This window comes from Eptatretus burgeri, chromosome 12 (genome assembly GCF_056783735.1).
Source record: "Eptatretus burgeri isolate ZD-2024b chromosome 12, Ebu_testis_v1, whole genome shotgun sequence".
Lineage (NCBI taxonomy): Eukaryota > Metazoa > Chordata > Myxini > Myxiniformes > Myxinidae > Eptatretus > Eptatretus burgeri.
In genome coordinates this window covers 44,834,329-44,851,223 of record NC_140972.1, presented here as the reverse complement: position 1 = coordinate 44,851,223, position 16,895 = coordinate 44,834,329, and the positions used below count along the sequence as shown (strand labels likewise).

Here is a 16,895-nt window from a genome sequence, read left to right as displayed (position 1 = left end):
CGGTAAGTGCATGTGTAGTTAGGCCCAAACCCGTTGTCTAGTGGGAATACATGTCATTTATACGTGCTGCGACTCTTCAGGATAGCCGTTTTTCTTTTACTATCTTTATTTTGGACCAATCGCCACCATCACAACCACAACAACAACCACCAACCACAACGCCGCTTCACCACAACCGCCATGACCTTTACCGTCACAACTCGCCACCATCGCATCACCGTCATCTCGCGCCACTCATGGGCACCGATGCTGGACTCGTGTAGGGCGCACGTTGAACAGCGTGTACAAAATCACGGATTTTCTGCTTCAAAAACGGATCAAAAACGACACACGCCCACTTTTTGCCGTCCAATCGGTGAGCGAGGGGCGATTTGGCCCCGCCCCCAGGGCGATCGATATATGCAAATTTGTGGATCAAAAAGCCTTCACGCCCACTTTTTCTCGGGCCAATGGGGAGCGAGGTGAAAGGTCAAAGGGAGGGGGTCAAAGGCGAAGTTACGGGGGGATAAAAGAACGAGAGAGTCAGCAGAACGAGAGTCGGAGTCGCAAAAGGAGAGAGAGTCGCAAACAAGAACGGGTCGGAGAGTCAAGAAGAGGAGAGTCGGAAGCAGAGGGTCAAGACTTCGCGGGCGGTGGAGCTGCTCGTCGTGTGCGGTGGAGTCGGAACGGAGGGGACGGAGCTGTGGAAAGGCGGCGACACCAGACGAGGGGGTGCTCGCGTCGTGCAGGAAGCTGCACCCGAGGGAGGCCGACAGCGCGACCTGGCCGAGGTGGAGACGCTCGTCGCACATAATAAAGATCCTCTATACCCCGAGCATCAGCAACCCCCTCCTGTTCCCCGCGCTGAGATAGTGCGACCAAGGGGGCCCCGTTCCCACCCCCTGCCAGGCACTGTCCACGAGGCCCGCGGGTTGCGGGGCCATCGCCGCTCCGCGTCTCATCACCAGACGGGTAGGCCCGACCCGGTCTCGGCCTCAGGCCTGCCCCATTCTTGGGGGATTTCTTTTCCTTGGTTTTGGGTATGTGTTGTCGGCGCCGTCTGTGAAGTAGAATTGTATAAGTGTTGCCGTGTGCTCGGTAGTCGGTATTAGCTCTGCACTGTGTTTTCACTTTTATGTTTGCTTTTTGTGTAAATGGAATTGTGTTTTCTTTTTTGTGTGCATTTGGTGGAATTGTATTTGTGTGCTTCCCGTGTGCCGCGAATAAATGTGCTTTATTGTTGAACTGTTCTCCCGTTTCGCTTCGTCTTTTCCTCCATTGAATCCCCATCTTGCTTCACGTAAAGGGTTGGTAGTGGGCTGAGTACGCCCGATAATTAATCGAACCGTCGAGGTCGACGATAACACCGCTCGGTTATTCTGATAGTACGGAACGGGTCGCTTAAGTGGCCCGTGTCCGAAGTCGACCTGCGGCGAGGTGCGATCGCCCGGTCTACCCTCCGCGTGGGTACTTAGGTAGTTCGAATTTGGCGAGCAACCCTATCCCACGCGGGGGCTGATTGGCTCGATCGCGGTGAGACCGAAAGGTCCACCCGTGACTGGTTCCCGGCGTTAGTCCGAGAGGGTCACGACTGGATTGTCCGTCCGGTGGGCGACGTGCCGCGATTCGAGTTACGTGGCCGTCGCACGCCGGCGGGCGCGAAAACCGCAACACTGGTGTCAGGTCGTGCGATACAAATTCATCGCCCTCCTCGCGGCACTGGTATCGGAGAACAGGAAAACGGGCTCTCCTGTCTCCGGCTAAATTTACGGGAATCGGTCCAGGGGTGAGAGAAGCGACCCCCGATTCCCTCCAAATTACGAGCGAGCAAATTAACCCTTCACGAGAAGCAAGATGGCGTCTCAAGGCGAGCGGGAGCCGGGGGTATTAGAAATGTATATGTGTAATAATGTAGAGTCCATGGTCCAGGATGGAATCCCCGAGCAGGAAATGTTGATTGTGCAGGAACACGGACTCGCCCAACTGAACCCAGGGCCCGAGGTGGGTGCGGCAGCGGCCGCAGTGTATGACACCTTCCCCCCCCTCTCCACCAAAACCCTTCCCCGATCCCTGCCGGAACGGCTCACCTGAGTGCATCCGACATGGCCCAGCTATGCGCCATGCTGGCGGCAATGAACGAAAAGATGAATGCGAAAATGATCGAAAAAATGGATGCAAACACAAATGAAATGAAAAATGAAATGAAAGACATGAACAAGCAAATGAATGAAGTGAAAACGACGATGGATGCGAATACACAGCAAATGAGAAAAGGACGGTGTTCGTCAGTCAGAAGAACTACGGGGTGAGACGCAGAACATGGGCCGATGCCTGCAGGCGGGCATGAAGGCCGTGACCAGGGAGCTGGGAATGGCGACTCCACGTGTGGGAGCAAACGAGCTGGGTGGGGGTGCAACGGCTGACAGGCCCGCGGTGGAGGCGGGTGAAAAAATAATTCGTGGAACGTGTTGGGCGAGGGTCGTGACGATGACCGAAAGGGAAAAATTAAATGGGGAGACCAAAACGTGTGAGACGAGACACGAGGTGACGACAACAGAAATAATAGTTGAGACAAGGGAGGTAAAGGGTGAAGAGTTGGCAGAGACACGGGAGATGGGAACGATAGAGGGAAGACTACACGAGGAAGACGGGGTAAGTGACGCACACACACACACGGAGGTAGTGGAGGATAATGGGGGTGAGCTCGCGGAGCGTGTAGGGACCCGGTGCGAGCAGCGGGATGGCCTCCTCCAGGAACGAGGGGAGGGAGTATGCCCCCTTGAGGCGAGTCACGACCAGGTGAGTTCGGTCGTGCTTTGCGAGGTTGAGGGGACGAGTGCTGTGGACAGGTGCACAGAGAGCTTGGGGGGTATAGAGGCCCCGGAGACCCTTGTGGGGACACAAATCCCCAGTGTGGTTGTCCCTGTGTGTGTGGTGCAAGGTGTGAGTGCGGCACCGTGTGTCGAAGCGACCCCGTGTGTGAGTGGTGTGGTGGCGATGGTGCCGGAGTACGTGCTTCCCAGCACGCCGTGTGTGGATGAGGCACCGTGTGTGGAAGAGGCCGTGTGTGTGAGTGAAACGGCCAGTGTGGATGAGGCACCGCGGGTTAGTGCCCCCGCGTGTGTGGGTGAGGAACCGTGTGTGGATGAGGCACGGTGTGTGGATGAGGCACAGCGGTTGAGTGCCCTCGCGTGTGTGGGTGAGGCACCGCGGGTGAGTGCCCCCGCGCGAGTGAATGGAGCACCACGTGTGAGTAGTATGGTTTGTGTGAGTAGTGAGGCACGCGTGAGTGAACGGCCGTGTGCAAGGTCGCTGTGTGCCAGGGAGACCGTGTGTGTGAGAGAGCGGTATGAGAGGGAGATGTCGGTTGGCATGCGGGAGCACGCAGCCGCGTCTTCCCGTGTGAATGTGATGGTGTGGACTGTGTGCGTCGTGACACGCAGGTATGCGTGTGTGGAATGGCGACGGAGACAGCGACATGAGAAGAAAGAAAGCCGAGTAGCGGCTGTAGTTGTTTCGAGGACCGTGCCAGGTTCACCCAGCAGTGAGCACGCGGTTCGTGCTGTGCAACGCACGAGACCACCACGTGCTCGCTTGCGAGAGTGAAGTCCCGGTCCGGAAACGCACGCGGTGGATTTGCCGATCCCGCGGACGGACAAAGTTAGGCAGGTAAATGGATTTGGACCGGACGGGTTCTCCACGCGATCGTGTGTGTTAAGCTCCAACGGGCAAAGCACATGTGTTCGCGTGGGGAACCCCTCGAGACGTGTGGCTTGTGTTTTTTTTATATGCGCACGGTGACGTCATGGCTGCACGTGGGGTTGGAATCCGGCAGTAGGGGTATCTCTGCCGGATGGCACCGTCCAAGGAGGGACGAGGAACACGTGCAGCTGCATGACGTCACGGGCAGGTGCAAAGTGCGCGAGCTCTGAGTTGCTGCGCAGGTGCTGCGCATGGAAAAAAAAAAAAAAAGAACAAGCCTCACTTTCGGGTGTACAGGATTCCTGGGCAAGGGGTGAAAGACCCCCTTACCTGGGCACAGGATGGAAACTAGTTAGGGGGAAGGGTTAGCTTAGTTAGACCGACTTCATGGGGCAGGGGTAAGTCCTCATGGAGTCCGTGGAATGGATTAGTTAGAGGGATTGTAGCCAGATTTAGGTTGGGAAATTGATTAATGGGATTATTTGGAGACCGTGACAGACTTGTGAATGTGTAGAGGGGACGTAGTTTAGCTACGTAGTGTTAAAAGGAACGTGCTGTAGTTTAAGGGACGACGTGGGAGCACGAGTTAGTTAGGGGATGTAGTTAGAAGGATGGCAGAGTTCAGTGGTGTGTGTGTTGAAGAGTTGTTGGTGAGTGAATTGGAAGCATGTGCTTGGTGAGTGAGAGGCCAGCGGGTCTGTGTGAGTGGAGCGAATGGGGAATGCATGGTGCGATGAGTGATTGGGGGGAGGAGTGACTCCCGCCCAAGGGACCCGGGGTCAGTGTAGATTGAGTTAGCTGGGTTAGTCAAATTGAAAAATGGAGGTCGTTTTGTTGTTGGTGGGAAAGTAGGCTCGAGACCCATTTGGAGGGGTGCAGGAGCCCTGTTGACGGGCTTGGGAGCGTGGCTGCGAAAGGTGAGTATCGCTGAGTGGGTACCCCGGGCACCAGGCTAGTCGGCCGCGGTAGGCCATGGGCCCATGGGGGGCCGGGATAGAGTAGTGGGCACGGGTGCGCCTGCTTGGTGCGGGGGCCCGGGGCGCCATTAGCCGCGTGGGCAGTGTTGTGGGCACGGGTGACCCTCGGAAAGGGGCCCGGGAGGCCGGCCTGCCACGTGTGCGTTTCAGGGGAGGTGCCATGGGGGCACTCCCGGTGTTAGGGAGCTGGTAGGCTCGGAGGCAGTGTAGTGCCCGGGGGTGCCATAGCGGGAGAATCGGCAGAGGGTCGTGCCTGCCAGAGAGAGCCACGTGTCCCAGCCAGGAGACCGTGTGAGGGCACGGAGAGAAAATTGGGGGGCGAGGCCCGAAATTGTGAGGACACCAACACAGGCGACGGGAATCTGGGTTGTTAGAACCAATAGTTTAAGCGAGAGGCGCTTGTTGAAAGCCCCGGGGTAGTTTAACAGTTAAATGGTTAGGGTAGATTAGGAGATGTACCCCTCCGCACCATCCATCCCCTCGCTGTCGTTGTGGGCCGCTGGACCCACTTTGGTTAAAGATCGCCGAACTCTGGGGAGGCCATTCTGAGGCTTCGTTGGGCCTCGGCACAGGACGTTAGCTCTCCCTTGTTCCCCTCTGGGAAGGGAACGTAGGGGTTGGGAGTAGGCTAGGTGACAGGATAGGTTAGCCGAACAAGGACGATAAAGGGGGTTAGGGGACGATTTTTAGTGGGGAAGTAAAAATAAAAACAACAAAAAAAATAAGTGGGGGCTAAATTGGTTTTTCACAAATTAAGGGAGTGGGTATGTACAGTGACAGGCAAAGGCGATAGGTTGGGAGGGAGACAGGAAGGTAGGTCCGAGCCCGCCTTCCAAGTGGCCAGCACCACCGCACTCCCTCCACCAACCTCCACTGAACGGCAAAGGCTGGCCAACTTCATCGGCTGGCCGTGTTTTTCTTCGAGGCGGAGGCCGGCCAACTTCATCGGCAGCTGTTGTTTTGCTGCAAGGCCTGTGCCATCGGCTGGCCGTGTTTTGCTTCAAGGCCTGTGCCGGCCACTTCATCTGCAGCTGTGGTACTTCAAGGCCTGTGCCGGCCAGTTCATCTGCCGGCTGTGTTTGCCTGCTGCGGGCTGTGTTTGCCTGCTGCCTTTGCCATGCCCACTGCCCACGTTCACCAGCCCCGTTCAATTTTTGCTTTGCCCCCCCCCGTTCATTTCCATGTGCGCCAGGATCGTAAAGGCAACAGTTTGCAAGCTGCAAGAACTGCCCTGTTGGCAGCTACAACACGGGCCTGCAGTGGCAGCCCGTGCACCGTGTTTGTGTCCATGCATCCATTCGTTGTGCTCATTGCGTGTGCCACTTGAGCTGGCACGGAGACTGCGTTGTGCAGCCCAAGCACCGTTGTGGTTCACTGAGTTCAGTTCAAAAGGGAAGGCCTTGGACTGCGTGTGAGCAGCCAGCCACGTTCCCTGTCACCTGCATTGTTTGAGCCAGAGACTGCATGCGGGCAGCCTGGCTCCCTGCTAACTGCTTTTCTTTTGCAGAGTTCAGTGATCCTGGGCCATGGTTTAGTGTAAAATTTGTAAGTTAAGGTTAAGATGTACTGTAAATATGAGTGCGCCCCCGGCATGTCTGTCTAGCGCCGGCAATTTTATTTAAGTCGTCCTTGTGAGTGAGTTTGTTTAGGTAGTTGCGCAGCCCTCAGGTTATTTATTTTGGGGACACGAATACCATGAATGTCGCACTCAGGGATCCGTAGGTAAAATGTACTAGGGGAAAACTACACATGATGGCACACGAAAATTTGACGACTCGGGACGAGTCTGTAAAAAGGGAAGGGGGTAGTGTTGTGGTTACCAGATTCGCAAACCACCATTCAGGTCCCTTAGGTGAGGTATCTCGGTAAGTGCATGTGTAGTTAGGCCCAAACCCGTTGTCTAGTGGGAATACATGTCATTTATACGTGCTGCGACTCTTCAGGATAGCCGTTTTTCTTTTACTATCTTTATTTTGGACCAATCGCCACCATCACAACCACAACAACAACCACCAACCACAACGCCGCTTCACCACAACCGCCATGACCTTTACCGTCACAACTCGCCACCATCGCATCACCGTCATCTCGCGCCACTCATGGGCACCGATGCTGGACTCGTGTAGGGCGCACGTTGAACAGCGTGTACAAAATCACGGATTTTCTGCTTCAAAAACGGATCAAAAACGACACACGCCCACTTTTTGCCGTCCAATCGGTGAGCGAGGGCGATTTGGCCCCGCCCCAGGGCGATCGATATATGCAAGTTTGTGGATCAAAAAGCCTTCACGTCCACTTTTTCTCGGGCCAATGGGGAGCGAGGTGAAAGGTCAAAGGGAGGGGGTCGAAGGCGAAGTTACGGGGGGATAAAAGAACGAGAGAGTCAGCAGAACGAGAGTCGGAGTCGCAAAAGGAGAGAGAGTCGCAAACAAGAACGGGTCGGAGAGTCAAGAAGAGGAGAGTCGGAAGCAGAGGGTCAAGACTTCGCGGGCGGTGGAGCTGCTCGTCGTGTGCGGTGGAGTCGGAACGGAGGGGACGGAGCTGTGGAAAGGCGGCGACACCAGACGAGGGGGTGCTCGCGTCGTGCAGGAAGCTGCACCCGAGGGAGGCCGACAGCGCGACCTGGCCGAGGTGGAGACGCTCGTCGCACATAATAAAGATCCTCTATACCCCGAGCATCAGCAACCCCCTCCTGTTCCCCGCGCTGAGATAGTGCGACCAAGGGGGCCCCGTTCCCACCCCCTGCCAGGCACTGTCCACGAGGCCCGCGGGTTGCGGGGCCATCGCCGCTCCGCGTCTCATCACCAGACGGGTAGGCCCGACCCGGTCTCGGCCTCAGGCCTGCCCCATTCTTGGGGATTTCTTTTCCTTGGTTTTGGGTATGTGTTGTCGGCGCCGTCTGTGAAGTAGAATTGTATGAGTGTTGCCGTGTGCTCGGTAGTCGGTATTAGCTCTGCACTGTGTTTTCACTTTTATGTTTGCTTTTGTGTAAATGGAATTGTGTTTTCTTTTTTGTGTGCATTTGGTGGAATTGTATTTGTGTGCTTCCCGTGTGCCGCGAATAAATGTGCTTTATTGTTGAACTGTTCTCCCGTTTCGCTTCGTCTTTTCCTCCATTGAATCCCCATCTTGCTTCACGTAAAGGGTTGGTAGTGGGCTGAGTACGCCCGATAATTAATCGAACCGTCGAGGTCGACGATAACACCGCTCGGTTATTCTGATAGTACGGAACGGGTCGCTTAAGTGGCCCGTGTCCGAAGTCGACCTGCGGCGAGGTGCGATCGCCCGGTCTACCCTCCGCGTGGGTACTTAGGTAGTTCGAATTTGGCGAGCAACCCTATCCCACGCGGGGGCTGATTGGCTCGATCGCGGTGAGACCGAAAGGTCCACCCGTGACTGGTTCCCGGCGTTAGTCCGAGAGGGTCACGACTGGATTGTCCGTCCGGTGGGCGACGTGCCGCGATTCGAGTTACGTGGCCGTCGCACGCCGGCGGGCGCGAAAACCGCAACAATATATATATATATATATATATATATATATATATATATATATATATATATATATATATATATATATACATCTCCTCTCTCCTCTCTTCTCTCTCTCCACCGTGTGGGAAACCCTCCCATATATTCTTAACAATCCTCTTCAGGAAGTTCAGTCACTCAAACTCCTGGGTCTCACTATCAGCCACGATCTGTCTTGGGCAAACGACATTTCAAAGTTGGCCTCCAAAGCCAACTGCCGACTGGGCATCCTTCGTCGTACAAAGTCCTTCCTTGGCGCTCCTGAACTCCTGTGCACCTACAAGACTTTCATCTGCAGCTGCATGGAATACTTCTCTCCCCTTTGGGCTGGTGCTCCTCCCTCAAAACTTGCTCAGCTTGATGCTGTGGAAACCAGGCCTTCAAGATTATTGAAATATCCTATGATGAACCTGAATCTATGGAATTATCACTTTGCAATCACAGTCAGGTCAGAGGTCTCTCTGTCTTCTTCTTCTGCCTCCTTTCTGGTCTTGCAACTTGTGCTCTCTCCATGCTGCACCCCCCTCCAAAATTTCTGCAGGATGCCTGAGATTTACCACCAACCCCTTTCTGGTGAAATTCCCAAAAATCCAGAATCGCTGCTCACTTCAATTCATTTGTTCTTTTCCCACCTGTGGAACCAACGTCCACATTCTCTTCAATCTCATTCTTCCTTGTGGGTCTTCACGACAGCTGTTCACTGCCGTCTCAGATCATCTCCCATTTAAAACCACTAGTACGTGCCTGGAAAAAAAATAATAATAATAATAAATAAATAAACCACACAGGCCGTTTCTTCGCTCTCACGTGCCCGTACGTGCCCGTACGTGTGTGACCCGGAAGTTCGATATTATTCGCAGTTACTATTATTCGCAATTTATTTTTAATACCCAATTATTCAATTAGCACCAACGTATTTTACCTTTTCGCAATGTCGTGGCAAGGAAAAACAAAAAGAGAAGAGAAGAGAGAGAAAAAATTTACTTCCTGGTTCGGAGCATACCAGCACTTTGATGTTCCCGAAATTTACACACCGTCTAATATGAAAACGATCATAACTTGGGCCATTGTGTTTATCTATAAATGCGCATAAGAAATCGAGAAATTATTTGAATACACGACGTCATCACTCTCCGGAAGCCCGTACGTTGTAACCCGTAATGGGGAACGTGGCTGAGCTTCCCTTCCCCATCGGCCACGCTCACGCAACAACATGTCTTGCCATTGGTTGGTAAATAAATGGCCATAACTTGTGAACCACTTGTCCGATTAATATCAAACCTTGAAAAGGCACATCCTCAGGTCCCCAGCAATATACCTGGCAAGTTTCAATTAGATCGGACCAGAGGTTGTCGAGAAACAGCGGTCTCACACACACACACACACACACACACACACACACACACACACACACACACACACACACACACACACACACACACACACACACACACACACACACACTCACACACACTCACACACACACACACACACACACACACACACACACACTGCTGGAATTATAGATAGATGATATTTTCTGCCCCAATATGTTTAACCACCCTTCCCAAGCCAACCCCCTCCAAATTTCCAGTTTTTCCTTCCTGAGAGTGCTTCTGTATCCTTTCTGTCCACCCTATGCATCCTCCCCTACCCCTCATTCCTCCGTACACCCATTATTTGTCCAAGTCCCCCTCTTTTTGTCCTTCATCTCTGCTCTTGGTGTCACCCCCACCACCCCCCTCGCTCTCCACTGTTCCTTTTGTGCTGTTGCATCCTGATCCATTCAGTGTTGCATCTCTTCCACAAGTCTTGACTGGATTAAAAAAAACACAAGTCGGCATAAATTGTAACTAAATATTTCCTTCATCAAAATCTCTCCGTTTAAATATTAAAAAAAAAATTGGTTGGATAAGTACAGTACATTGCAGTTAATGAGCCTCGCCCATTTCTGATGCGAAACTCCTCGTTATAAAATTTTGCCTGTGAAATTTTTCTGCAAACCCTTCCATCTTCCGTAACTGAAACAAGCAACTTTCATAAACTTCTTTCTCTAGTTTGCTTTCACTAAATTTGGAAAACAATGTTGGTTTTCAACACTTATATTAAATGGTCGACAGGTTATCTCGGAGGTAGCATCTTCACCACTTACCGAGTTGTGTAATCTGCATTTTATTTTGCATTTTATTTTGGACCCGACTATAAACTGCCATGCTGGTGTTTCACAGCAGTAATACCAATCGATACACAGTTCCGCAGAAGGAATATTAAGCCGGCTGTCCCTTCTGCTAGTGCTCGTCTGTGTATGTTGAAGATTCCATGGTGCCTTTCAAAACACAAGGAGTCGGGCATTTTTTGGTAACCTGGCTAAATCACACACACCACACACACCACACACACCACACACACCACACACACCACACACACCACACACACACACTTTTCATTTGTTGTTTGGAGCAGGAGGCACTTGGTTGATTTATCATGTTCAGTTATCTTGATGAAGACATTTGTAATTCTGACCATATTACCATAGCACATCGTTTCTTTCATATTGTGATCTGCTAAAATCTTTCTGGAGACCTTTCTTGTATTCCCCCCCCCCCCCTTCCCCTCTCTCCCATTATTTTGCAGGTGTCCTTCAAAACAAAGACCTGTTTGTGTTATTTGCAGACCCCAACTTGCTGGATAGGTAATGTGCTCAACATGTGATTCACCTTTGGAATCCCCCATCCTTCTTCTATTCCCATCCCTTGTTCAATTAGCTTGGAAACAAATCGTATTTGTAGTAATTGCTTTTGGGTGAGGATGAGAGGCACGAGTTCAGTGATCATTATTGGGACATTTGTTATGAATGATAAAAAAATCCAGATGTCGGAGTACTCAGTAGATTACACAGATTGGTAAGGTTTGCTTTTATTAAGGGTCAGCAGAAGTACTGTGTCTGTTTACCGATAACCTACACAGTATACACAATACGCCGACGCTGTCTGTCCCACCCTGAAGCACGGACACACTCCTCAGAGAGAAAAACTTGTTCAGTAAAAGTTGCTTGAAATTGATTTTTTTTTCATAGGCGGTGTATAGGCAATAGACTGCTGCCTCCATGGCTCCCGATTTTTTTTTTTTTAATTTTAAATTCTTTGCTGTTGAGAAATTTATAACCTCCCATTTTTGAGCTCTTCCAACTTGCGTTATAATAAATGACTTCCTTTAATTATTTTTTTAAATATTGTGATGTTTTTACCACACGCTTCCACTAGTTTATTATACAGGGGGCTGCAAAAGTAGGTATACAGTAATGAAAAACAAAACGTGTGCACAAAACGTATTTTATTGATTATACAAGCATACCAACAATAAACATATTGTTATGGTTTCCACCCGTTCGGCGTGCGGGCGACCGCTTTTAACTAATCGCGGCCGCACGCGCCCACCGGACGGGCAATCCAGTCGTAGCTTTCCGGATCAACGCCGAAATCCAGCTACGGGTGTGTTTTTAAAGCACACCACAACCTTGTCAATACTCTACCCACGCTGCAGGGTCCGATGGTCGATTTACCTAATTATTCGCGCGGGCAGACTACCGAGAGATTGTACCTCAACGGGACCTGCTTGGAAACGAGCCACTTAAGCAGCTCGCTCCGTTTGTGATTTGCCGAGCGGTGTATTATCGCGAGGCCCTGTTGGACCCGATTATCTTATCGGCTATTAACAGCCAGCTAATATTCCATACGTAATTACAGCAGCTCAATGGAGGAAGGGGACACAATGAGCAGATGAACATTCAAACAAGGACATTTATTTGTCACGTATGCAGTCATGCAGTCAACGAAGCAATGCAGGTATTCCAAACATGAATGCAATGCATTGGATGGGGGGTAGGGACAAGAGACGAGTAAACGAAGACCTACAGCCGTTTGTCTATTTATTATTTACATGCACTTAACAGTTCTACTTAGCGGACACAGCGCCACAACTTTCATACAAAGAAAACCCCAGGAAAGGAAAGAACAGGACGCGTAGACCTTTAATGTTCGTGGAGCTGTGGAGACCGCAAGAGCTCAGAGAGGCCGTGCTGGTTACCTGCCACCCTCGTGGTGACTCGCTGGGCGACCCTCGATGGTTCGTCACCACCCGACTGGACTCCACCAGCTCCTGACTCCACCGGCGCCTCCGTCGACCAAGGAGAGAGACCAAGAAGAGGGACTCTCTTTCCACTCGCTGACCGCCAGCTCAACTCTGCACCGAACCCAGACCAGACCAGAGACTCCAACAGATTCCGCTGCACTCCCAGACTCAAGACTCAAGACTTCACTGCTGGCGACTCCACTCAGCCCCTCAACTCAACTGGTCAACAACGACCTTCTTTTACGACTCTCTTCCAACCACTCTCCACAAAACTCTCTTCCAACCACTCTCTACAACCACTCCCTTGGCGTCAACCCGCGCTTCCTTTTTATCGGGAAGCCTCACCCCCCTCCCTTCCCGGCGCGCGAGGAAATCTTCCAGAAAGGGCGTTTTCCCTTGGTGAATCGGGCCCTTTCCACTGCCGTTGCCTTTGCCATAGCTTTCGTTCTTATCCACTTTTGGAGTGTTGAGATCCACCACGTTGGTTGGCAGAGATGTTATTCATTGAGGGGGGGGGCGTTGTCTGTGGGGATGTTGACGGTTGTGGAGAAGGTGGTTGTGGTTGTTGTTTTGGAGGAGGTGATGAGGAGATGCGGTGGTGGTTGTCGTTTTGGAGGAGGTGGTGAGGCTATGCGGTTGTGGTGAAGGTGGTGGTGGTTGTCGTTTTTGAGGAGGTGGTTGTTCCAAAATAAAGACAGCAAAAGAATAACAGCTAACTGAAGATTCACAGCCCTGCAAACGAATAATTGCCCGTTAAACATCGGTGCGGAAATCTATTCTGAACACGCACTTATCGACATGACTGATCTGAAGGACCTTTATGGTGTTCTGTGAATTTCCACAACCGTAACAATATTAATCTAGTATTAATGAATTAATTCTAGTATTAAATTAATCCCAGCACCACTGTTGTAATACTGGTATAATCCTGACTGTATACCTACTTTTGCAGCCCCCTGTATATGTAGAAATTAAAATTTATTGCCACTTACCACATACAATCCCTGCCCACCCCCTTCTTGCTCTCTCATGTCCATTTAATTCCATCCCCCCCAAACTCCTTTTCCTTTCTCCTTCTGCATTCCGTTTCTTTCCATTTTTAGCTCGCCTGTTCGAAGAACAGAGAGCTATTGCGATACCTCTGGCGTGAACGTCGGTGTCAGCGTGAGCGTGAAAATGTTAAAGTTTTTGGTGCAAGTTATTTTTTCATTTCTAATGTTTTTATCTACCACACTATTTTTTTTTATACGCCCGACATGTGTATATATATATATATATATATATATATATATATATATATATATATATATATATATATATATATATATATATATATATATATATATATTGGGGCGTATTATGTGATACCGGTCGTCTGTCCGTCCATCCGTTCCTGTCCGCACTCTAACTCCCAAAGTTTTCAACTTTCACCTTTCATATTTGGTGCATCGGTACAGATTGTGGAGATGGTGTGTCATGACATACATTCGTCATCTAAAGTGGTTGCCATGGCAACCAGGATGCTGTTTTCCATGTAGTAGCACAATTCTGTATATACCTTCTTGTTCGGGCGTATATTGTGCTCACTTGCGCTCTTGTTACTGATTACGATATACAAATACATATATTGCTTTAAAATTATTTGGATCAGACTTCACTGCAATGCTTTATAAAAAATATTATTAGACTAGCCTTTTAACAAGAACAAATGTGTCCCAGAGGTTTTGGTTTTGTTTTGTTTTGGTTTTTGGTAAAGGTTTTGTCTTCACCAGAAGAAGAAGAACAAGAAGAGGAAGAAGAAGAAAAAAAAAACCCCCAAAAAAACAACAACTACAACAACAACTGATATTTCATCACGTGCCTTGACGGAGCCAATAGTGAGACCCGTCCTGGACGATCGTCGTTCATGACGAGAAAAGTTTATTTACGAAATTACAATACTTTAAATTAGTGGGGCAACTTAGCATATCAATTGTGCATTTTGTGAGGAAAGCACCAAATTTGGCACACTAGTAGCCTATCATATTATGAACAGATTTGGATATTGGGCCATCTCAAATTCAGCCGCTGATGGCTGTGGCAGCCATTTTCCACTGCCATCAAAAATTTTGAGATGGCCCAATATCCAAATCTGTTCATAATATGATAGGCTACTAGTGTGCCAAATTTGGTGCTTTCCTCTCAAAATGCACAATTGTTATGCTATGTTTATCTAAGTTGCCCCACTAAATGGAATAATCTTTAAATAGTCACGCGAACTTTTCGAAACTTTAAAGCAAATGTCCGAATATATTGAAAAGTTCATGATAGATGCTCTCAAAAGGCACCCTCAATGCGAGGATGTGTACAGGTGTTTAGTATTTAAGGAGATCCGGATCCTGTATATAAAAAAGCCGAGTCCGAAAGGTTTTGGCTTCACAAGAAGAAGAAGAAGAAGAACAAGAACAACGCCGAGCTCACTTAGAGCCACAGCAAGCGAGACGTGGCTTAAAACAATAAATGTATAAACAGGTGAGCATTGGGTGGCTTTTACACCAACCCTCTGGTATATGTTATCCTCTCGCTGTCTGTTCCTCTTCTCATTAAAAAATTTTGTTTTTTGCTCACTCCAGGCATGAGAAAATTCCGCGAATTCGCGGAATTCCTCGAATTTATTCACCCAGGAATGTTCCTGAGTTAAGCACAAATCCGTTGAGAAGAAATAGGGGGTATGGGTGGGGGGGGGGTAAGTCAATTGTTGGGAGTGATTTCACGCCGCCGACGATCTTTATAAAAATGTATTCCGAGGTCCTTAATACAGATTCCTGGCACTCTGCACTGACGTCATTGCCAGATTCATGAACAAAACATTCGGACCACCTCGCCGCATTACTCCTGAAACTGTCACAGCAGCATTAATCGAGCTGGAGGCGTGGTGTTCCAAGTTTGCAAGGCCAAGGTCGCTTATAAAACATGGCTGCATTCAGTAGCCGCAGGCTGTCCCGGGATTGTGATGCTTGTTTGGCTGCACTAATTGACAAGACTTGCAAGAATTCCTGGAAGGGGAATGGCTGGATCGTATGCCATGCGGTACGGTGGCTTGTGGGGCTTTCATTCAAAAGATAGCCCAGCCAGGAAAGGCTGTATGCACATGGTGCTCAAAGGAGATTGTTTATGGAGGACGTGGGTACAAGTCATTGGAATCCCAAGCGGAGAGCAAGAAGCATCGTGGTATTCAGAGAATCCGGGCATCCAATTAGAGTCTTCCTGGTAAATATAGCCTTGGGCTTTATACATGTACAGTTATCAGTATAATGTACACAGTAGACATCTATGCTGTCAATGTAGTGTAGTGTGGTGTGGTGCACTTTCACTACAGTAATAAATTATGTTAATTGGCAAGCAAGCCACAACTCAGAATTGGGTCAATCTTGTTTACCACCAATAGCACCTGGCAATGACTAATAGTCTGAGGCTTAGTGTAATCACTGTACCGGTCACTGTATTCACTTTCTGAAGCACGTATTATAAATGGTGATTGGCTTTTCTTTTTTTTTACTCTGCATTGGCTTTGGGTTTTGCTTTTTCTCCAGGTGTTTCCTCACCATCTGCTACCTCTTGCACTGCTGCTTCTACTGTCCCCATCCCCTGTACACCGATGCCTGCTGTACCAATGGGTGACGGTATCCAATGCTCAAGCCATGGTCCTTGCCTTCCTCGCACAGCATTCCCTACCATTCAGCCTTGCCCCTGAACTGATAAGCCTGGCCAAAGCACTCAACCTGGGTGCAAAGGCCCTTGGTCAGCTCACAATGGACAGGACATCTGCTTCCTACAAGCTTAGGTTTGGACTAGGACTAGGACATCACCAGTTGATATCAGCACTGCAGAGGGAATACTTCTCTCTGAACATTGATGAGTCAACAAGCACAAACCATCAGAGGGTCGTATGTGTCCTGGCCAGTTACTACAGCCCAATGCATAAGCAGGTCATAGTGCAGCATCTAGAGTCCCTTGTTGTGATCAAAGTGGACAGTGCCTCGTTGCATCAGGAACTGGTTGACTTGTTGAAGAACTGCATATCCATCCTCATGCACTCCTGCTCAGTCATGCGGGGATCCAAGTCAGGAGTCGAAGTTCGCATCAGGGAAAACAATGCCCCACACATGTTGGACAAAGATGGGGACTCCTGTCACCGTGCTCACAATGCGTCCAAGAAGCTGAGCGACCCATTCGACAACTTCGCAGAGCACATGCTCTCTGACATCTACAATGACTTCAAGTGGTCACCTGACTTAAAGCAGTTCTTGCAGAAAATCTGTGGGCTGATTGGTGTCAGGTATACCATGCCAGAGCGGTATGTCAGTCACAGGTGGCTCTCTGTGTATGATGTCAGTGTTGACACTCTGCGGCTGTAGGATGCCTTTGTTGTCTTCTACTTTGGCTTCCTCTCTCAAGCTGATCGCACACACTACTTGTCACGGGTTGTGGAGGTCTACCATCGCAGGCACGTAGACACAAAAGCCAAGGAGAGAATACGCCAGATCCATGATGTTCTGAAGAAGAAGAATATGACCAAAGATGGCAAGGCACGAAAGG

At 49.8% G+C, this 16,895-nt stretch overlaps 1 protein-coding gene across 2 annotated transcripts in view; it reads left to right on the top strand.

Annotated features, from left to right (window-relative positions):
* UBL7 (ubiquitin like 7) overlaps positions 1-16,895 on the top strand; it is a 53,867-nt gene that overhangs the window by 24,379 nt on the left and 12,593 nt on the right. For both annotated transcript variants that reach the window (XM_085850300.1, XM_085850299.1), the window contains exon 5: positions 10,821-10,878. In XM_085850300.1, the coding sequence (XP_085706426.1) occupies positions 10,821-10,878 (58 nt within the window). The remainder of the gene's footprint in view (positions 1-10,820; positions 10,879-16,895) is intronic.